The sequence below is a fragment of the Filicampus tigris genome, chromosome 4 (assembly GCF_054856515.1).
Source record: "Filicampus tigris isolate MCC_2025a chromosome 4, RoL_Ftig_1.0, whole genome shotgun sequence".
Classification (NCBI taxonomy): domain Eukaryota; kingdom Metazoa; phylum Chordata; class Actinopteri; order Syngnathiformes; family Syngnathidae; genus Filicampus; species Filicampus tigris.
The window spans coordinates 17,702,913-17,725,423 of record NC_141220.1 but is presented as its reverse complement, the minus strand read 5'-3'; the positions used below and the strand labels follow the sequence as shown (position 1 = coordinate 17,725,423).

Here is a 22,511-nt window from a genome sequence, read left to right as displayed (position 1 = left end):
CCATCCAATTGAAATGAGAAGCCAAGAATCCATTCCAGACCCCAAAAACCCCAAATTTTTAAATTATGTTTTTACTAAAGAAAAAAACCAGTAGTGTATTGTATGTATTGCAAAATAAAGAAAACCAAGCGACCGCTTAAAACACTCACTTTAATTAAATTTGTGCTCACCTTTCTGAGGTAACCTTGATGCGTTCGTCGCTCGAGGACTGCTGCTCGTCTTCCTTTTCCCGAAAGTATTCCTCCACGCACTGTTCTTCAAACTCGTACAGGTTCTTCAGCTCCTCCGGATTCAGTCTTAGCTCTTTGACAAAACAAATCACAACCGGAGGCCAGTCACTGAGTCAGTCACAAAAAAGTTAACATCACATCCCAAACATTTTTTTAGACAATAACAAGTGAATGTAGTTAGGTTAGATACATTTGAGTAGGCTTGTTGAATTAAAAATGGTTCGTTGTCATGCCTTGGAACTGGAACTGTGACAGCGTCAAATTTAAATGTGCAGATTCATTTACACCTCTTAAACTACTACAGCATGGCAACTAGGACCTTTGAAAAGGAGCCAGCTAGCAACCTTATACCATTTTTTTTCACCATTTACACACTTTTTTTTTATAGTTCACTATTTTGATGATTATAGCTTACAATTGACAAAAATCCAAATTTCACAACTTCAAAGTATTTCGTGTAACGTGAGTGTCAAGATATACGCGTGCACTGACTGAGGCCGCGGTCCTTCTCGTCGAGTTCTCCGTCTTGTTTCTTCCTGGCGCAGCGTCGGAAGAGCCGGCTGAAGAGGATGTAGAGGTGGCTGAAGATGATGAGCGGCGGGGGCAGAATGGGCCGGTCATGGAACGTCATGATCAGTTGATAGCGCTGAAACTTCCACACCTGGTTGGAGATGGACTTGACCTCGAAGAAGGTGTTGCTGTGGAATGCACACCCATGAGCACATACCATATATATATATATATATATATATATATATATATATATATATATATATATATATATATATATATATATATATATATATATATGATTAAGTTAACCGCAATATTTTCCATAATTAATCAAGATTAATCGTATTTTTCAACTACAATTTTTTACCAAGTTTGGAACCAATACAGTATTTACTTGAGTAAAATCTTGGAATTAATATGGAAAAAAATTTAAAGTATATTTTGATTCAAAACCTGTTCTAATAGCTTTCTTTGATCCCTGAATACGATTCTTTTTCTGTAAAATACAACTGTTGAACGATACACCAAAGACGTACAAATAATATGGTGCGCAAATTATTTTGGATTTCTTCAATGAGCCATTGAGCAACTTTCTTAAGTAAAACTATGTAAAAGTCTGTCTTTGTGACAGTGACTCTCTAAGTTTGGCTACAACGTCAGGGAAGCTGCCACAGGAAGTGAATAAAACTGAGTTAACAGAGTTTTTTTTTTTTTTTAATGCATTATAAAATTTGAATTAATCTCCATAGTTAAAGCCTTAACTTTGACAGCCCTAATATATACAAATACTGTATGTAATAGTGTAGGTTGATCATTTTGAGTGAGTTGTTTGAGAGCTCGGCAAGAAGTCTCTATTTACTTGAAGACAGCAATGAGCAGGTTGACCAGGAGAATATTGGCCACGAGAAGGTAGCAGGCCATAATGGCGGGTGTGAGCCAGGCGCCAGGGATGCACGGAGGCAACTTCTTCCCGTCTTCGTCATACAAATGTTCACCACATGGAGCTGTGGGCACAAAGCAGCTGTACAGTTATTACTAGCCTTGCGGTCGTATTGGGATAGCACTACTTGTACTCACGGTTGATTTCCATTGCATAGACTTAAAGAGAAAAGCACACAGAGACACAGAGAAGGCGTTCAATAAAATAAATCATTAGTAATTTGCACATCATCCTTCTGTCATGATCAAGCTGGTCTCAAATTTTGTTTCTTAAACATTATTATGAGAAAAGAAACACATGTACTAAAATGTAATTTCATGAACGACTTTCTTCACCCTGACAGAAGATGGGTGAACAAAAAAAAAAAACTGGAGGCAGATGATCATGTTTGTGAAATGACACCTATCTTATGAATTGCTATTCATTAAAAACAAAATGCAGGTGCATCTCAACAAATGAGAATATCATGAAAAACGTAACTTATTTCAGTAGTTCATTTCAAAAACTGAAACTCATAGATATATACGACACGCGCAGTTCATGATTTCATCTGTTAAAATTTGAATGAGTATAGTTTCCAGCTAACGAATGCCCAAAATCCACCACCTCGAGAAACTGGACTATAACAAAAGAAGCAATCAAAATGATTAATATAGAAATTAGGTACAACTTGGCCTTCTGAAAACCACTTTCCAGCATAAAGAATCTACATAATATACAAGTTTCACTTTTTGAAGTGAGCTAATGAAACAAATGCACCTTTCTATGATATTCTAGTTTGAGATTAATCTATGCGCTCCCATCATTCGAATGATACTATGATAAACGTATGAGTTTCAATTTTTTTTATTTAAATTATTTTTAGAGATATGAGAAATGTCCCTCTAAAAGTTCTGAACTCCTGTTTCAACGCTAGCGTTGCATTGAACAGAATAACACTGCTCAAAGGAATTGGGACATAGCGTGGATGAAGCTTCCCATAGCTGACTTCATGTTGTTGTACTTTAGACTGCAACTTGATATCCGAAATCACCAGTTCCTCTGCTGCTTGCGAAACAAGTAATAGACTCCATCTTTTCCCCCCCATTGCTTCAAGACGCAAATAAATAAATAATCACACATGACACAATGTATGACACAATTCACTGGCACAGCTGTTCAAGATAATGCGATTCAATTCAAAAAACGGCTGGGAAAAAAAAACATATTTTGACATATGAGCATTTTTTTAGTTGCAGGTGCAAAACATTACAAACACTTTCCACTGTTAAATGAATAGCGCTCCGACAGTGTCGCTCAAAACCGATCATTTTCTCTATAAAGGCGGAATCACCTTGACTGGGGTGCGAGTGTACCTAATTTTAATTTTGTGGACAGTGAGTGTACATTTTCCAATAAAGCGAAGCAAAGCATCAAAGCATGCACATGAATTTGTGATCATCTGCCCAGAATCAGGAAACAGAATCTTACTATGAATTCTAGTCTTACGGTCTATCGAGTCGGCAAAAACCTCTCCATAGATCATCCAGTAGGGCATATAGAAAATGTTCCGAGCCAGGCGCCATGTCGGCTCCTCGTCGGGGTGCAGGATGGCCTGGCGGGCCACCCCGAAGCTCATGAGCACCACCAGCATGATGACCACAAAGTACATCATATCGATCATCTGAAAGAAAAAAAAACACGTAAAATGCGTGTGACAAAAGGGAGCGGCTGGGACTTCATGGTGTTCTTCAGACGTACCATCTTTCCTATCATCATCACGTAGGGCCCCAGGTATTTGTTGACGCCGAAGATGTCCAGGACGCGGATGTACCAGAAGATGATGTCAATGCAGTAGATGACTCTCCCGTAGCCCATGTAGGGCTCATGCTGCAGCCTCAGCATGAGTCCCAGGAGGAAGGTGGAGATGGCCACCAGGTCGGTGATGTTCCAGTACTCCTCCAGCCACACGCTGATCTTCTGTTTCAGCTTGCCGGGCTCTGACATCAAGATCTTCAGAGGCAGTAACATCAATGAGGCACTCCATTTTTGTCATGTTTAAGTGAAGTTCGCAAGGAATAGATTACGCCGGTCTAAGTCAAAAAAGTGCTGCAATGCTCAAGTAGGTTCGAAATCCAGCGTAGGGCTACTGCACCTTAAAATGTGTTATGTTTACTCCTTAAGTGAGATTGAGATCCAATATGAATAGCCAATATGATCCAAGTCCAAAATCATTATATTTGTCAAAATGGCAAAACTTGGGGACTATCCAAGTTCCTGGGGGAAAATGAAAATTAAAATAAAAAAGTAGTATCCGGAGGTAATCATTGTTACATCAATAAATTATAAATCCCCCAGACTACTGCATCTATAAAAAGTAAAATTACTCATCGGCAAAATGACAAAAAATGAGTAGTTTTCGGTGGCTCAAATATTTTAATCGAGAAATCGTTAAAGGCACCGGGGATACTTGGACTCAATCCAGTTCACCTGTCTGACTTTTTCACTGCCAAGTGTAAGGATGTAAGCAATGACGGTCCACTCTTGTAGGGACGGCCATCGTTCCATCTTCACCAGGATGATGTAGTTGTATAACATCAGGTAGCCCAGATAGCATATCTGTAAAAGGAATAGCACACGAGAACATTTCAAGATTTTTTTTTAACCTATCAACAAATTCCCTGGCCCATCTGTCCATTTTAAAAAATCAAGTATGGCCTTTGAGAATAAAAGTATGCCCACCCCTGCCACAGGCTGTCAATTGTGTTTTTTTTTCCTCACAAAGAGTACAAAAGTGCTTTCTGTAATACCAAAATAGCATTTACAAATGTTTTGGATGAAAACGTACTGTGTTGAACCAAAATTTAGTGAAGGGTGCGTCATAAAACTCAAACAGTCTTTTGCCAATGGGGATTTTGCGGACGTTGGCACTGCCTTCCTCTTCATCGCCCTTCCGGGAGGTGGCGTCATTGGGGTCCTAGAATGCACAAAAACAGGACATTTTATTTCATGGGAACATTTGGGGGGGTGCTACATTCTCACAGAAAGAGGTTATTTCTGGCCTTGCGAGTATAATCTAAGATACATCTAAATGTAAAATGATGCAATTTTTTTCTTATAGTGTACATAACCACCTCAGACCAAATATACAGACTAGAAGTTGTGGGGAATACTTCCCCAGTGCCCTTGAGAAATGAACAAATTGATACAATTAAAAGAAAATAATGAAAATGAGCTAAAGTAAAATACACAATCTGTGAAAAGCTTCATTAAAACAACCTTGTTAGTGATGGCCTAAAACTGTGTTTGCATATACATGGTGATATAAAGCGGAAATCAACCCAAACACATCTTTTTCCCAGCAGACCCACTGGTTGAAACACGGCATTCTGATTAATAGTGTGTTTGTGTAATATGAGTTAAGCAGCAAAATACACCCATTTTTTTTTGACAAAATGGCCGCCCCCAGAGATGGCTAACAACGGGTGGATTAACTCTTATTCCACAAACGCAAAATTAATCGGAGTGCCTTGTTTCAACTCGTGGGCTTGCATAGAGCATATTCTTGAAAAAAATATATTTGGGTTGACTTCCGCTTTAAGGATTAAGTAAAGGTCTAAGTATTATTTGAACTCATTCACTGCCAAAGACGAATTTATTTGTCTTTTCACAGTCCAGCCATTCAATCCCAGGAATTTATTTACATTTTTTCAATTTCTTTCAAACGTGAGGGTAAAAGAGAGTCTGAAAATGTCTGGCGGTGAATAAGTTAAAGGATAATCAATAGGTTAAATCAAATGTAAGACACACAATTTAATATTATATTACATACATTTAATTTTGTAAGAATGAGAACACAATGGTTTGGACCTTGCTGGATTTTGTGTCATCATCTTTATCTTTTGCCTCTTCTTTGCCTCCAGACGCAGCGTAGGACGCATCATCCCCGAGACGGAAATCCAGCAGAAGAATCAGCGGAGGAAAGATGATTCCCAAAATGACCTATTAATAAAAAATAAAAAACATGATGTGAGATTAGTTGTTTATTATAATTGCATGTTTTATGAGGTAAGATATCGCACGTGAGCACCTTGAGGCCTGGGTTCTTGCCGATCCTCAGGCAGCCCATCCACATGTCGGTGAGCAACATCTGGCTGCACGTGTGGGCGATGAAGTCTCGCTGCTTGGCGGCCACGGCCAACTTCAGACAGGTGGAGTTGCTCCAATTCACCAGCTCGTAGGTCAACAGCTTCATGGCCACCTGCTCGTCGTGCTTGTACGACTGGTCCAGCAGCTCGTAGGCCAGCTGGCCAAACTCTCTTCACGGAAGAACGGCACGATTAACATCTGAAGAAATTCATCCATTCATTTCCTATAGGGCGTTCGGACCAATCAGAAGCGGCCTCTCAGCGTTAGCCCATCAACATGGATGCTTTGTTTACATCACGAGGGATTGTATTACGGCCTTTTGTTGGTTCGTAAGTGTAATGGTGTAGATTTGAAATAAATCCAAGACTGCAGAGAACCCCAAGATTTCTGTTGATACCAGACATGATGTGATTCGCTAATTTGTTTTGTTTACTTTCTGACTTTTGTCATGGAGATCAGATTTCGCGGCATCGTCTCAAGGAAAGCATTTTTCCGAGGCATTCCGAGAAGAAATTCACTCAACTGGTGAGTTTTCTTTTCTTATTTTTCTGTTGTATGGATATATCGATTTTCACAGTCAATACATGCCTGGACCTTGCTCAAAGCACGGCCATGAGACTTTAGATCGGTTTCGTGGGGAGGGGTCACATACATGTATTACATGCCTGTGGGTATCGTTATATCGTCTATCTTTATATGTAGCTGTACCCTATGGGTTTAAATATTTGTTGTTTAAAGTGCCGCAACAATTGATGCTAGTTTCATTAGCCTGTCTATTGCGTTTAGCATTTTGTGTTAGCATTAAGCTAGCAGACTTTTGTACATTTTGTGGTTTGATTAAGTATATGTGTAATTCTTTTCTTTTTTTTTCAACTGGTAATGGCAAATAAAACCGCTCAAGCAAGTACTTGGCCTACTATTGTTGATCAGACCTGAAATTTTCAGCTCTTTTCCGGTGTCAATTGTATATAGTGTTTTATGTCAATTTATTGGCTTCATTATTTAAATTTAAATATCATTTATGTCTATATTTATTAATACATGTATCACGGCCTTTTTATTGTTTTTGTTCTATTTATTGTATTTTTTGTAAAGTGCTTTGTTACTGCTCTAGCTGTTATGAAATGCGCAGTATAAATAAAATTGTATTGTATTGTATCCTGTCCCATTATAGTTATAGCACAAAAAACCCAGTAGAGTTCATCAGCCAGTAGCTGGGGACAGTTTGAAGGTTTCACCATGCAGCCCATTTGAAGAAATATGAGATTAAAAACAAATCAGGACACTAACTTTGAGTTGTTCTCCAGGTCTTGGGAGATGTCGTCCACGAGCTCGCTCTCAGAGCACTCATGGGCCATGGCCTTGAACAGTTTGCAGGCCACGAGTGCCTTGGCCATGGTCTCTTCTCCACGCTGCCAAAGGAAGAGCGACATCTTCTGGCGCTTCATCAGCACCGCCCACAGCATCAACTCGTGGAAGGGATACTTGAAGCGAGACACCTCCGGGTCATCCACATCTATGTCCACCTCTTCCTCCTTTTTCTTTTTGGCCTTTTTCTTGCCTTTTGGACGAGGTTCGTCATCCTACCAAACAGCAAAATGAAGATATTTCCCCCTCATGTTTTCATTTTTTACATTATTCGTACTGTTTGGCTACAGATAGATGCCTCACCTCCATCCCAAGAAGCTTGAGAGCTTTGGGCTGAGAATACAGGACAACACATGGTCATTAGTATAAAACAGACAAATTATTTTGAACGTTGAACGAGACATTTTTAATTTGTTAACGCCCATGCGCACCCTTTTAAGACCATACAGAGTATTGTAGAGGTTGCGGAAAGCCTTCCTAGTGTAATTACTCCTGTAAGCTCCACCCATGAGGTACTCCAGCACCAAGCCAATGTCAATCAAGGTGATCTGGTAATCTGGGGGAAGGTTTCCCTGCAGAGGAATAGACAAGAGCTGATGAAATAACACACACAAAAAACCCTAAACAATAGCAATAACCTTAAAAAAATAATAAAAGCATCCAGCAAAGGCGTTATGTTACCTTTTTGACATCCCTAACTACAGCATGCAGAGTATTAGCGGGGCCAAGTTTCTAATAAGAGAAAAAAAGTCAAAATTTGCCATTGGCCTATTTTTTAGGCACTGTGCATATACCACCCAGTTCTATCTCACGCAAACTACGACACAGTTACAATCGCGCAGTTATAATCGCATATCAGATCTCCTGTTGCCAGAGAGTGAATACAAAAATTCCATGAAAAGTTTTCTTGCACTTTCATATGTGCCCCACCGTATTGTACAACTCCTCCAGTCTTGGAATGGTGAGGAAGTGGTGAATATTGACACCGTTCTCCAGAAGCAGCTTGACAAAGTCCACTCTGTCCAACACCAGAGCATCCATCATGGCCTGTTCCAGAGAATTTACCTGACACGCACACAAAAAACAAAAACATAGCAGTAATATAGGTTTGTTCATATTTACGATCAAACAATCGGAGGTGGCCGTTAATAAGTCCAGTTTTACCCAACGAATGAGCTCCAACTTCCGTGGATCGGTTTCCTCCGGAGGTTCGGGTTTTGCTTTTCCTTTGCCCTTTCCCTTCTTGCCCCTGTTTTTGTTGCGAGGGGCACTGGCGGGACTCTTCTGCTTCTCCTGGGATGGAACCAGCGCAGTTGCCGTGCTGGCGATGGCGCCGGCAGGCTGACCAGACAAGAAAGACAAAGACGTGGGTACAAGCTAGTAGGGAATAGTTGGTGTCAGACAACATTGCATCAAAAACAGAACCGTTTCTAATATTTCGATCTTCCCATGTCGATTGATATTTGTCATTACACCTGAATGCCGTTTCCCATACGGTGTTAGAGGCAACGTGTGTAGACGAGTCTGGATTCATTATAGCGACATCAGAAATAAACACAAAATGGGAATGAATAAAGCTATTTGGTCGTCGCTGTAAATTGAATATACGTGTTTTTCACAGGACAGCGACGATATGTCATATTTCCAATAAAACATTCCCCGTGTTCTATTTTTGAAATTGTGGATGATTATTTTGTGCTGCTAATATATGTATAAACGTATAAAAACAACGCCCCACATTTGTTGTCAAGACTTTATGAAATTATAATGCATTAATATGAAATGACTTGAAACTTATTGTAAGCCGTGCACCACTTACAGGTAAATTATGCCCGTAGACAAAGATGTGATTGCGAGCAATGTCCACCCGGTTCCAGGCCAGAGCCAAACTGAGCTGGTCAGCAGCTGAAGCGTTTGTGCCTGATGAGACACAAACAAAATGGCTGCGGATGCGAGAAAAGGACAAGGCAATGTGTGGCTAGCTGCCGCAAGACTTTGCATTGATATTTTGGTCATGGTAGTACCTTTTAACAAGGCTGTAAGAATGGCCATTTCTATATCTTGTTGACCCTCGGAACCCATTCGAAAAACTGTGATCTATTAGCGAGGAAGAAGCAAAGATCATTTGAAAAAAACGATGGCCGCTGAGAGGGATGTTGGACGTTATGACTTGATGAATGGAATTTGGGTTGCAAAGTGGTGGAACATTTCCATAAAGGTTCACTTGGGAATTTCAATGGTTTTGACCCACTTTTCATCTTTCAGAAGAATCTATCTACTCAATGTAATAAACCAAAACCTGCCAACCATAACCGCTGCACGGCCCTCAAAAATTAACTGGACATACAATGCAGTACTGTGCATGCAAAGGTCTTAGGTTGGCACGAGCTTTCATGTGAGCGACGGGGATAATATTACACAAAAACAAGTTTGATACAGGAATTCATCCTCTCAGAATCACGCTGGCATTAATGGAACTCTTTACCCCCCCAGAATCATAATGGCACCCTCAATCTGTTCAACATCCTTCATGAAACAGGAAGTGATCTGCTAAAATGTACCAGATGGCCAAACTCTACCGGGGCCTCAAATGAGTGAGCTCTGAATTCTAGTTCTATATGGGCAGCATAAGTAAAAGGCGAATTGTATGTGAGACTTTTGCACAGTACTGTCTATAATTTGTTAATTTTGCGACCCTAAACGGAAGGCACGTAAACAAGATGTGATGTGTGATGGGAGCATTGTTTGTCACCGCTCACTGGCCTGCACTTGACCTTTACCGCACAAGCAGCCCATTTAGACCGAATGACTACTTATACTTGACAGCATCAGATGGAATTGCACACGTTGTTCATATGTAAATTTGGGGCTAATGGAAGTAGGATAGCATGACATCATTGTCTTTGAGATCTCTATGGTGGTGGGAAATGTTGCAATTTCACCAGTTTTTTTAATGCAAATTTGGGGAATGTTACTGATTGTTCCATCACTGGAAATCTTTTTTTTTTTTTTTTTTTTTGCCAGCTGCTCACTAGGGATGCATTTAGGATGAAGCGATTACGTTACGGCGCCAGACAGAGATTCACCTGTAGGTCATGACACTTTTAAAACAAAGGAGCATAAAAAGCTCAATTTCTAACTTGTGCCACATTGTCTGGCTCACATTACATAAAATGCTATGAAAAAAAAAACAAGAGCCTGCTGTGGTGACGATGATCTATGGGTTTAAAAAAAAAAAAAAAAAAAAAAAAAAAAAGTAAGTTGCTTATCTGGGTGTGTGAGGGCATTAGGTGGTCTAATACATGAGAGTTAGAGGATGGAGGCTCTCTGGTGATAGTGTGCTAGCACTCTGGTCTGAGAGGACCCCGACTGAGGATTATGGAGATGGATCTCCCATCTGTGTAGTTAGTGCAGTGCATGCTTACGGGGACTGGATGAGGCAAGAGCCAGCGCAAGCAAAGTAGTGCGCTCAGATCTTTCCCATCCAAATGTATGCGGAGTGCGCAGATTAAACTAATCACGTCACTTGATTCCAAATGATGCCGCTTCATTGATTCAACAAGCGGACACTTTGGAGGAACACTTTTGGGATTAAAGTGCTTCCTCTTAGCGCTTTGTGCACAACTTGACAGCGCGGTGACACTAAGGGTCGCCACTTTGCAACCTTTTGGCTTGATGCATGGGGATGATGCGGATTATTCCACACGCCACGCATGAGCACGGCGAGGAGGAGAAATGACAAGCAGGTGTTTGGGGATTATGATGATTCAATATGTTAATTGAAAAAAAAAAAAAAACAACACACACACACATGAGCGGATGAATGAGCATGGAGACCAAATGCTTGGCACACATGTTTATTGAGGCACACATCGCTTTCAAATGGTGTACAAAGGACATCGAAGGAAGTGTTTTATTCCCTTACTCACCAGTTCCCTCCTCTTCATGCACTCCATCACCATGAGGAGGATCTGCTGCGATTGGCTCTTGCTGTAGTTGAACGTCTTCTGAATGGTCACCAGGAGTTGGTCTCGCACGTCGTCGTTGACGAGCCTGGAGGAGGAGATTCAACTTGGAGGTGCCGGCGTGATCTCAAGGGGCCAGATTCAGCCCTCCATGTCATTTGTGGCACGTGAAAGCTTGCCACAAATTTCCATTGATGTTTTTCTAAAATTGTTACCTTTGCACTTCCCTCGTTTCCTTAAGACAAGATTAACTATTGATGTTGCACTTTGCTAAAAAGAAAAGATTGAAGCTGCTGCTGTTTCATTTCTAATGTCGTTAGAGTTCCCCGTTAACACAAAAGTAGAGTAACCGATTATCCAACTAATTATTTTTGATAAGTAATTGTTTTGATAGCTTTTTTTCAATTACATTTGTCCAAATCCTCGGAATTTCAAATTCTCAGCAGTAATTATTCTCCGATTTCTGAAGTCTTTGATGAAAGCAGACTGATCATCTTTGTGTTGAATCAAAATAAAACATTCATTTTTACTTTGGAATGCAATCATCAAAATGTTTTCCTACTTTCTGATATGTCATGGAATAAAACAATAATTAATCATAAATCATGTGTTTGTGCATTTTCTACACTGTTAATTTGAAATAATGTCCTGTTTTTGACTATCGTAAAAATTGGAACAACAACAGAGGAAATTTAAACATTTTTTCAATCCAATTAATTTAAAAAATAATCTATGGATTCAGTGTTAGTTGCATCCCTACACAAAAGCTTTTTTCTTGTCGTTTTGGTTCCTGAGGGTTTCCAAACTACAGTCTGGGGGCCATTTGTGGCCCTCCATCCATGTTGTTGCAGCCCGCAGCATAAACACAAATTAACAATTGACACAGGTCTTGTGGTTGGCCTACTATCCACAGTACCACCACTAGTACATTTCGTACTTCTATTAGGCCTATTAATAGTAATAATAGTACATTGGTTTTATATCGAGCCTTTCTAGATTAACAAAAATATACAAACTATTTATTTACAATATAGAAACAAAATTAATCCTCAGAACGCCCCGATGAATAAAGATAACAGCAGCAAATTTCAGGAATCAAGATTGCTTGCACCTGTTTCTAGTCCTTGTCGATATGATCTTAGTTGAATTTGGTTCTGAAAGTGGAGATGGGATTCTGCTAATGCTCTTTACATGAGCTGATCTAGTCTAGTTGGATACTGGGCCGCTGGACACCCCAAAACTAAAAAAAAAAAAAACCCAAAAAAACATCTTTATTTTAGCTTTATTACCTGGCTGTTTTTTTAAATACATCTAAAATATTGCTGACATTGGCCACAATTCGATAAATTGAGTATTTTTTCACAAATCTATGGTATTGGTCAGTCCACACATGTGGGTGTTAAGTTTTCCCGGATGTCATGTTTGAACAAACATGGCGTTGATGGGGAAGTGATGATTTTGGAGGTATGAGGATTCCGCCTGATGCCAGCAATATATTAAAACAATATATAACGGCTGAGCAGACCTTTTAACCATTGATGGACTGGTTTTAGCATATTACAATTTATTTAACTGTCCCCCGCGGGCAACTCTAACTACATTGTGACAGCCCTTGACGTAAATACTCACCCTCCGTCCTCTGAGAACTTGTGTGCGAAAGAAATAATGTCAGAGGCTCGGCCACTGCCGTCGCACACCACCACCGGAATCGGAGGCTCGTCTCGCAAACTCTCCAGCGCGATGGAGATCACGTTCGGACCTCCTTCCACTATCAAACACACCAGTGGGACACCCTGCCCCAGACCTGAAACACACCCCAAAAATAATCAATGCCTTTTTTGTTGGACTTGAATTTTAAGTAGAACAGATAGTGAGCGGGATGTTGATGTGACGACACGCCAGACGGGAGAGCGAGCGATGTCTGTGGTGACAGCTGAGCATCCCTTTGCTGTCCCTGCCTTATCCGAGCTCCAGGCATAGGATGACAAAGGGAAGCCCATGGGTCACAGAGAAAGCTCCGTCCATGAATCCAAGATGGTGGCCCCCTTGGCAGTCTCCCCCCCCGATGTGTCGGGCATCACTTACGGGTGTTGATCTTCTGCAGCGAGATGTGCTTCTCCAGCAGGCGCCGCAGCTTGACCTCAGAGCCGTACTTGCCGCACGTGCCGTTGTCGGTCAGGATGAAGTGCGAGTGGCTGTTGTTGAGCACGGCCAGCTTGCTCAGTGGGTTGGCCATCGTCTGGTAGGGTCTGGTCACCTGAGAGGAGATGAGCTCATTATTGAAGGCCCTCATTTTGTTTGAAGGATTTCGGCGTTGGACGCTCACGTCTTTCCCGATGAGGTCCTCTTTGTTCTCCAGGATGCCCCACGGGGCGATTCCGATCGCGCACACTTTCCCTCGTGACTTGGATGAATGGTCCTTCAAGGCGTCGCCAACATGACGGATCACACCTAAAAAAAAAAAAAAAAGGTTGTTACTTCAAACAAAGTTGAAAAGTGCGGAAAAACGTGAACTGAGGACTCCAAATCGAGCGAATCGAGTCTGAATGGTGGTCAAGTCGATGTTGCCCATCCTTTATTGAGTCAAGGAACACCACATTTGACATGAAGGAAATACTAATGATCTTGTCTTAATTTACTTACAAATGTATCTTTGAGTGAAATTTGGACTTGCTTAGTTGAACGCAAAGCTATTATTCTGCTTCTGGTTAAATGTACCTTCTGCCTTCAAGTGGAAGAGCATCTAATTGTTCTGCCTGTCATACATCACTGGCATAGGTAGATCGTCATAAATAAATGAGAATTGTTGGACCAATTTAGCAAAAGTGGATCATTTCTTTGAGTGCACCTCGGGACGTGTTGTGGAAATGCATCAATTGGAGACTCAAACATCACAAAGCTTGCCATTCACGATAAATTCCGCGCACAAAAAAAGCTTTTAATTGTAGTGTTTAAACCTGTCACAATGGGTCAGCCCCCCCCCCTCCCCCCAGCCAGGAAATTACAGAAGCATTATATAATAACAGTTGAGTGCAGGGCTAATCTTCTAATGTCACTAATAGTTATTTGTTAAGTGAACATTAACCGGAATCATCCCGTGCTGTGAGAGTGGGCGTCCTCACCTGTGTTGACTCCGCCCGTGAAAATCCAAGCGCCCGTGGTGACGGCCGCTTTAATCAGGCCTTTGCCGAAAACCTGCTTGAGTTTGGGCTGGAGGTCGAAGTTCTGGAGGCCTCCGTGCACCGAGATGAGTAACGTGGGCAGCTCCAACTGCCAGTCCTTCACCATCAGATGCAGCAGGTTGTCCGGTTTGGTGTCGTAGGAGACTCGGATGTACTAGCGCGGGGAGGACGGGAAACGTCGTGAGATTCGCCACCCCTCTCGTGAGAGCCGCTTAAGAGCCAGTCGCTCTCACCATGGCCTTGTTGATGAAGCCTCCACCCTGGAACTCGATCACGCCGAAAGAGTCCGTCGGGAAGGTCCTGGTGTGCTTGATCACGCTCCATTTGTCCTTGGGGGTGTCGATCTGAACTAGCTGGTGGGCTTCCTCCAGAGAGTTGGCGCCGGGCGGGATGGCCACGTGCTGCGTCGTCAGCTGACCGCATGAACATCTGAACGGGACGCGTGTCAAGACTCAACATCAGACGGCAGACGGCATGCAAAGGGATTCGTTTTAGGGCATACGCTCGACTAGTTCTGTTTGGACACTGGTGTGAAAGTATTCTTTATTTCAGGATTTTTTTCAGATATAGCAGTTTTTACCGAATACATTCTGGACTAGGTTACTTTAGGCAAGGCAGCTTTATTTATATCGCACGTTTCATACACAAGGCAACTCACTGTGCTTCACACAACCAAATCACAACACCTAAATTTAAACGCTTAGAAAGAACAGATTCAAAGGCATTTTAAAACCAGATAGCAGTAAATAAATAAAAAGTAGCTTTCTAAACATACTGTCAAAAATGGAGCTTAAATGCTTAAAAGACTTGATTCAAAAAAAGGGGGAAAAAAAGCCGTTTTTAACCTGGATTTAAAAGCATTTACACTTGGGACTGACTTCACTTCTGTTATCTTTCGAAGCCGTTTTAGGGCTATTCATTGGGCATCATTTGAAAATTAAAGAATATAAAATATATTCAAATACTCATAGAAAATTGATGTTAATAAAGTCAGTAAGTAATGTAAAAACGTTTTTTTTTTATTTCTTTGATCAAGTTCTATGGAAGAATATGTGTTTCACTATAGTAGCCAGTATTTCCAAGTTGTTTTCTGAACACAAATTGACCATCCATTTTGAGAGAGCGCTATTACCTGGTGGTGTCCTTGGTGGGAAAGATGTGAATGCATTCTCTTTTCAGAAACGTCCTCTCAATCCAAACTCGCTGCGCCTGGGAAGACAAACGCCAGAAAAAGACAAAGCGTTTGCGTCACTCTTGCAGCCATCGTGATTCATCGCACAAAAGCAGGCGGCCACACACTGTGTCCGAAAACTGCCTCTCCTCTGATGCGATTCCAGCTCGGAGCAGAAAATAACCCGAGTTGAGCACATTTTCGGTGCCATTGTCGAGCGTGAATGACTAATTAAAAGTAGAGCAATGGGAGCTCCGCTTTCCAGTAAAGTGTTGGCAGCGGCAGTGAAAACTGTGGAAAAACAGGAACTTTTGTTTTCTTCTTGAGCTTCAACATTTGTCCTGCACTAATTTGTTTTTTTATTTTCCATTTCAACTTTTTAAGATCATGTGAGTGTGGCTCAAAGACGCAACTAATGGATTCGAATGAATCCCTTGTGACTTGGAAACACAAGAGCGCTGCTACTGTTTTCTGTTTTGATCCCGGCAAAAGGCCCCAGGCAATGAATGTTGACTGTTATAATAATATATTTATTTAGTTGTTGTTTATAGTTATATGAATATAACTACAGTGATCATTTATAGTTATTCAGTTATCATATATTGTCAACAGTGAAGTTTTACATGGACCGTGATTTTTTTTTTTTTAAACACCCACTTCTTTATTCTTGTTGAATTTTGGAATATTCATGATTAAATTAATAGGTTAAAATAGGATAGCTATGTACAGTATCTCGATGGTTGGTTAGTTATCAATTATTTTCTGTATGAATGTTTTTTTAAACCATTTTTTAAAACCAAAACATTAAAGAATATTTACTAGCTGAAAAACAATGACTTCAATAAGACATTTTAAATCAGAATTAAAAACAAATAACTACAATAAATTGAAAACAGCATATATATTTTTTTGTCTCTCAATAATTAAACCTGTTGCCCACCCACAAATAAATTCACTTTCCAGCCGCGAGGTCGCATCAACATTACAAATGTTTTGACTTTGAATTTAAGTTAGAAGGCATTACAGTAGTTGCACTTACTGAAAAACTTTTGATCCGAGCGCGCAGTCGCTTCTGAGAAGCGGAAAAGTGAGCTGGAGCTGGAGCTGGAGCTGGAGTGTTGCTGCTGCTGCTGCTGCTGCTGCTGCTGCTGCTGCAGCCTCACTGAATCCCACAGGACATGACACTTGTTCACTTTATGAGGGCCAGCTAATATGATGAGCATGTGAGCGGGCTCTTTGTTCGGCCCAGTCCCATGACTCCAGTTCAAGGTAATCCTTTTGGGAGTCCCATGACCCCCTTCCCCATGCCCGCAGGGTATTTTCACCCGCCGCTTGAACAAGGCACAATAAATCTACTTTGATAAGCGGCCCCTAATCTCCCAATTTGTTCAAAGTCTTCTGCTTGGTGTTGCCCTCACAGCGGTGTGGAAGAAGACGCTTGTTTGTGCGCCACGACCAGTTGATGCTCAGACTTTTCATTTTTGAAAACAAGCGACCACCCCCCCCCCCCCAACACACACACACACACGTCGGTTCCAGCTACTTAGATTTCAACCCAAATTTGCATAATTGAGAGAATTGGATGCGGGCATTCTTTTGGAGGGCGCCTTGTTAAGACATGACTGCTCTCCAGCTGGGGGCAAGGTCAGTCAATACTAATTGCAGTTAATCTCTATTTCCAGCGTGTTCTGGTGGCGGAGAAGATAATGCAAAACCGTCGCCACAATATCCTAATGTCAGTCATATTTGGCACTTTTGGAGCTTAATGTTTGTATGTGGACAGGATGTTGACAAATGGCGGTGTAAAAAGTGTGCGGAAAAAGAACCTTGCTTATCACCTAATGGCTGGTAATTAAGATTATTTCAAGGTATCAAGGTCTTTGTGGTGCTTGCTTAAATAAGCAGATGAAGGCATTAGCTGAGCTGCAAGCTAACAAGCACAAAGTGGAAGATATTTTAAAACCTGCCTTACATGAAATGGTTGTACCAGCACTCCTTTTATGGTTGAGCACTTGGGAGTCAGTGTGATTTTTAAAAAAAATGTATTAAAGAGAAGTTGGGGGGCTCAAAAAGACTAATTGAAATGTCCCTAACTAGACATTTTTTGGTTGTGCTCTGGGCGACGCTGTTAATTATAGAAGAGGAAAACAAAACGCATTTTCAGAGGGCTTTGGCCGACATGACGCAGTTGTTTCGGCGTACTTAAAGCCATTAGGTACAGCAATGAAAACCCCAAGCAGCTGCCTCGCTCAAACTGCCTCCAAGCGCTTAACGGAAAACCTTGAAGATTTGGATATACTGGCGGATCACATTGTGTCACATGGGGAAAATTAACGAGAATTAAGACAAGCCTCGGCACAATAAACAACATTCATTCCAACAGTTAGGAAACAACAAGATAATGGCTCATTGTGGGTGGATTGACATTTTTGGAAATTATAGCTATACCAAAGGTATTCATACCATGGCAAAGTTTGGAGTATTATTTGGAGTATTATGTGTTGAATGTGGATCTTCCAGGGAGCCCTACCACCCTTCTCTCATAATGGGGCGGACGCCCTGGGGGGGCGGTCGGGGGGTAAGAGTGCCATGCCAGCTTTTTTTTTTTAATTATTATTATTTTTTAATTTTTTTGTTTTTTTGGGATGTGCAAGAACAAAGTGTAATTGCATATCCACTACTGTAGGTGGCGGGGATTATGAACAATGTATTAAAACAAAAAGAACCAAAACAAAAAAATATATATATATATTTTTGCTTTAATGTTAAGAATAAAATGTTATTCAGAGGTGTATAACATTTTTATAGACAAATGACAATACTTATAGTCGCAGGACAGAGTTGGGGGGGGGGGCGGGGGGGTGCAAAATATATATTTTTTGCCAGTGGGGAACTTAACAGAAAATAATTGAGCAGCACTTATACCTGGACATGAGGAAGTTGGAAAATACTGGGATAGAAAATATTTTGCAGATTTTTTAAATTGGATTCTGGTTACTTCTAACATACTGTGACACAAGTCAAAACCACATACTGTAAAATTCTGTTAATAACTTTTGCAGAAAAACACATCCGATTCCGTATCGCGCGGACGTATTATACAAGGGCTTCATAAGAAACAACAAAAATCCCATTGTTTAAATGTCTACCGGTACCTGGGCAATACCTAGAGAAATAGAATCAGTTTATAGCACATTTCATAAACCGCGTAAGTCAATATGATTAATATACTGTAATTAAAAGTACAACATTTAAAAGTAGTTACAGACTTAGAGAGATTTAAAAGCAAAGTAAGGACATAAAAAAAAATAGCTTACTAAAATGACTACGTTCTTTCCTTTAGTAATTTTTGTAAGCTATGTAAGTTTTGTTTTCTCTGCTTTGCTTCTAAATGTCATTAACTGTTGTGTTTGTAAATGCTTTTAGGTGTTGTGTCTTTGCTTGTGTGAAGCACATTGAGTTGCCTTGTGTGTGAAACGTGCTATATAAATAAAGGCGCCTTGCATTCATGCAAAAGAGCGACTTTCAAAAAATGATTTAAAAAATATTTAGACGGACCTTAATCATAGGTATTTGGAAAACAGCATAGTTTACCTGGTTTTAAAAACATTTACACTTTATTGTATGTTTTGAATCTTAATTCATTCATATTATTCACTCTGATAAAAAAAGGATTTCCCTCAAATGGCCGAGCTATATTACTGTTATATGAATGGCAACAGATCAGCCTACAGTAATATTAAAGTGTCTATATTACTGTTATATGAATGGCAACAGATCAGCCTACAGTAATATTAAAGTGTATATTTGTACATTCTGCCATCTAGTGCAAGAGCACTCGATGAAGAAAGAAACATTATCTGTAGCAAATGCATAATGTTTTTTTTTACCATTTTAGTGAAATTGGATCATTTCAGCCAAGTGGTTGTAAATCATTGATTTGGGGCACCGTAGTCAGCTATACATGCAGAAAACTGAGGAATTGTGTCTTGCGAAAGACCATTTCGGTATATGGAACTTAAAATGAAAATTTACAAATACCATTTCAATAATTACGCTGTCCTCGTGTCCGACCTGCAATATTCCACTTATACTCGCCTTTGTGTGCTGCAGTCACATGGGCCAGGTCTCCTGACCCGCAGCTTAGCGTGAAAGGAGATCACAGCCAATTTTTTCCACTGCAGTGACAAGTCCACGTAACATATCACAGAAAGCCACAATCACAAGTATCAAGTTAAAAAAAAAAATGTAGGAGTTTTCCTTTTTCTGCTCAGTGAAAAATATTTGTGGGAAAGTGACAGATCTACAACACGTGTCCTCAGACTGTCATACAAGGAGAATAATAAAGCAAAAGTTGAAATTGGTCATAAAGGATTTGGGGGTCCTGTGTGGAATGTGATGTCACCAGGGTTGAAGATAAAAGCCACTAATTGCTTGGCTTTGCCGCTCAATGGCGGAGTGGTTGGAGTTTGATGCAGTTTGAAGGGAAGGAAACCCATGTGGAATCCTTTACTTTTTAAGGAAGATTTCAGAGCCCTGTTGGATCCCATGAGGGCCGAATAAAAAGCTGCCTTTCACAGGCTTGTGCTTGACTTGACGGGAGGGGGAGGAAGGGGGGGGGGTTACTTTTGACCCACGAGATACAGGCTCAATCTCGTGGTAGACAAAATGTGCGTTAACTGTGACTCTAGCTGTTTTCACTCAGTGTAAATGCATTCAGTTGTCATCCTGGGATTGAAAATCCAGTTAGCCATCACATGAGAGCAACATGTCACTGATTAGCCTCACCAGTGGATGCAGTCATAAGACACATTTTAAAAACGGCTACTCCCTCCTTGCCCCCAAGGAATGTAGGACCCGAGACAAGCCACTGGAGCCACAAGCCTTTTTTTTTTTTCTTTTTTTTTTTTTAAGCATCAGAAACACTGAAATTTGTATCAGGTGCTACTTAAATAAAATATAGAATAACATAAGTAAATAAAGAAACACAGTTGATTATCCATTTTGAAAATTTTAAATGGCTGTAAGAATTTTTTTTTTTTTTTTTAAAGAAATGACTTAATGCACTAATGTTTTTACTACTTTGCCTCTTTGGTTCATATAAAAAGTATACCGATAGTTTGTAAATTATATTTTCCCCAAAAAATCAGATGTGACACATTTGCCAGTTTTTGATGGCCGTGACCTTTTGTGACCACGGGGTCAGCACTTTCACATGTTCAACTTGTGACTTGTTAAAAACTGTCAGTTAGAGCAATTTGTTATGTTATTAACATTGTTTCTTAGGTTAATCAAAGACTCTAAACAAAAGGTGTCAAATTCAAGGCGAGGCCTTATTTTTCGCCCTATCGATTTCAATTCAGAAGTGGTGATGAATCCATCCATCCATTTTCTGGCCCGCTTATCATCAACATCATCATCATCATCATCATCATCATCATCATCATCACCTATGGACGATTATAAAGTTAGGATTGAGTGATGATTAGGGTTTCCACACAGAACGTATAACGCTCTAGCAAAATGCCCAGTCTGTAAACAAAGTACCGCTCGTCTTCTGGCTCAAGGACATCATGGCACATGAGATGGTTTTGGTAGAATGCCAAACGTATTCATTCATTTGAAATGACAGCAATAGTAATATTAGTGCATGACGAAAAAAAAAAAAGAAATAGCGCGATACAAAGCCACTATCCAGTGACATTCAAACAGCCTCTCCCAGCCTCCTGGAATGGAGCCAAAGCCTTACCAAATGCCATTGTCAGTATTTTCACAGCGTCATAATTCTCTCTCTTCTATTACTGTTGCTTTTGTCCGCATTCTTCATTTCCTAACAAGAAGACTAACTTTTAGGTTTATATGGCATCATATTATTGTGTGTATTATATGTATTTTGTTCCCTTACTGTGTCCATGGTGAACTGAACCAATAACTTAAATAACTTACATCCCTCGAAATTATACATTACATTATAATGGGCCCACTAAGCAACAATGATTGGCCTGCAATGAAAGCGAATTTTCTCTAAATTGTCCATAGGAGTAATTATGCAGCACTGAAAATGGATGCATAGTTGGCAAATATTGTACTTGTATTTATAATATAAATTAAAATGTTATTATTAACCTATTTAGAAACACTTTATGTTAAAGTGGTACCCTGTTTTTTTAGTTTTTTTTTTTTTTTTTATCAAAAAGTATAAGCATTCAACGGCACAGCTCAGCTAAAATCAAAAAAGACTATGCATTGAATTTATGAATTAAAATATTCACGAGATGAAAATGCAATCCTCATTTTAGGACTGATAATTGGCATTTATGTCTACAGATTCCAAAGTGAAATGTAATTTTATTCAAGCAAACTTTTGAATATTTTACAATTACGCAAAATAGGAAAAAATGGTGAGGCCGTCGCAAATAAATCCTTAGTTTTGGCCCAGTAATGTATATAATTTAGTTCAGGAAGAAAGAGGCAAATGTTAGTATTATTTTTTTAAAGGTAAGTTAACAACAATTCATTAGTTATATTGCTGACCTCCGGCCTACAGGCATCAGCTCTCTGCTGACTTGGGCCTGACACGTGTCATGTGATCTCATCAATACAATGGGCATTTGTGGAGTCTTTAAAATCAGTGCATTCTTACAGTAAAATATGTCATGGGAAATTGAAGTCATTTCAAAGAACTTACAGAAGCTCATTGTAGCTCCAACTTGAGGCTATGGATGATATTAGTTGATTGAGCCTTGAAGCTGCTGTTCCTTCGGTGAAAAGGGCAAAACAGATCAGCAGGGACAGCTTATGCGCTGACTCACATGTGATCTTATGAAACAGACCATGTTTGTTAAGACATGATCGCCCCGTTCAATAAGTGTTTCAGAATAGTTGCGAAAAAAAAAAAAAAATACAGACAATGCTCAGTTTTGAGAATTAATTTCATCATTATGCTTAATATTGCAATTGTGTAGAACTTCACTGCCCCCAGAGATGTGTTTCAAACAATTTGGGGGCATGATA

At 40.2% G+C, this 22,511-nt stretch overlaps 1 protein-coding gene across 4 annotated transcripts in view; it reads right to left on the bottom strand.

Moving 5' to 3' along the window:
* The window catches only part of trpm1b (transient receptor potential cation channel, subfamily M, member 1b), a 29,877-nt gene that overhangs the window by 2,874 nt on the left and 4,492 nt on the right, over positions 1 to 22,511 (bottom strand). For 2 of the 4 annotated variants that reach the window (XM_086028165.1, XM_086028166.1), the window contains 25 exons: positions 15,459 to 15,535; positions 14,560 to 14,755; positions 14,267 to 14,480; positions 13,471 to 13,595; positions 13,230 to 13,401; positions 12,774 to 12,948; positions 11,109 to 11,232; positions 9,204 to 9,276; positions 8,999 to 9,099; positions 8,344 to 8,520; positions 8,110 to 8,244; positions 7,861 to 7,911; positions 7,611 to 7,751; positions 7,483 to 7,512; positions 7,102 to 7,394; positions 5,753 to 5,981; positions 5,533 to 5,664; positions 4,511 to 4,639; positions 4,153 to 4,281; positions 3,424 to 3,675; positions 3,154 to 3,346; positions 1,821 to 1,841; positions 1,603 to 1,747; positions 723 to 928; positions 171 to 303 (listed from right to left, as the gene is read on the bottom strand). In XM_086028165.1, coding sequence (XP_085884291.1) covers positions 171 to 303; positions 723 to 928; positions 1,603 to 1,747; positions 1,821 to 1,841; positions 3,154 to 3,346; positions 3,424 to 3,675; positions 4,153 to 4,281; positions 4,511 to 4,639; positions 5,533 to 5,664; positions 5,753 to 5,981; positions 7,102 to 7,394; positions 7,483 to 7,512; positions 7,611 to 7,751; positions 7,861 to 7,911; positions 8,110 to 8,244; positions 8,344 to 8,520; positions 8,999 to 9,099; positions 9,204 to 9,276; positions 11,109 to 11,232; positions 12,774 to 12,948; positions 13,230 to 13,401; positions 13,471 to 13,595; positions 14,267 to 14,480; positions 14,560 to 14,755; positions 15,459 to 15,535 — 3,653 coding nt within the window. The remainder of the gene's footprint in view (positions 1 to 170; positions 304 to 722; positions 929 to 1,602; positions 1,748 to 1,820; positions 1,842 to 3,153; positions 3,347 to 3,423; positions 3,676 to 4,152; positions 4,282 to 4,510; positions 4,640 to 5,532; positions 5,665 to 5,752; positions 5,982 to 7,101; positions 7,395 to 7,482; positions 7,513 to 7,610; positions 7,752 to 7,860; positions 7,912 to 8,109; positions 8,245 to 8,343; positions 8,521 to 8,998; positions 9,100 to 9,203; positions 9,277 to 11,108; positions 11,233 to 12,773; positions 12,949 to 13,229; positions 13,402 to 13,470; positions 13,596 to 14,266; positions 14,481 to 14,559; positions 14,756 to 15,458; positions 15,536 to 22,511) is intronic. The other 2 variants (XM_086028168.1, XM_086028169.1) reach the window with 2 other exon arrangements.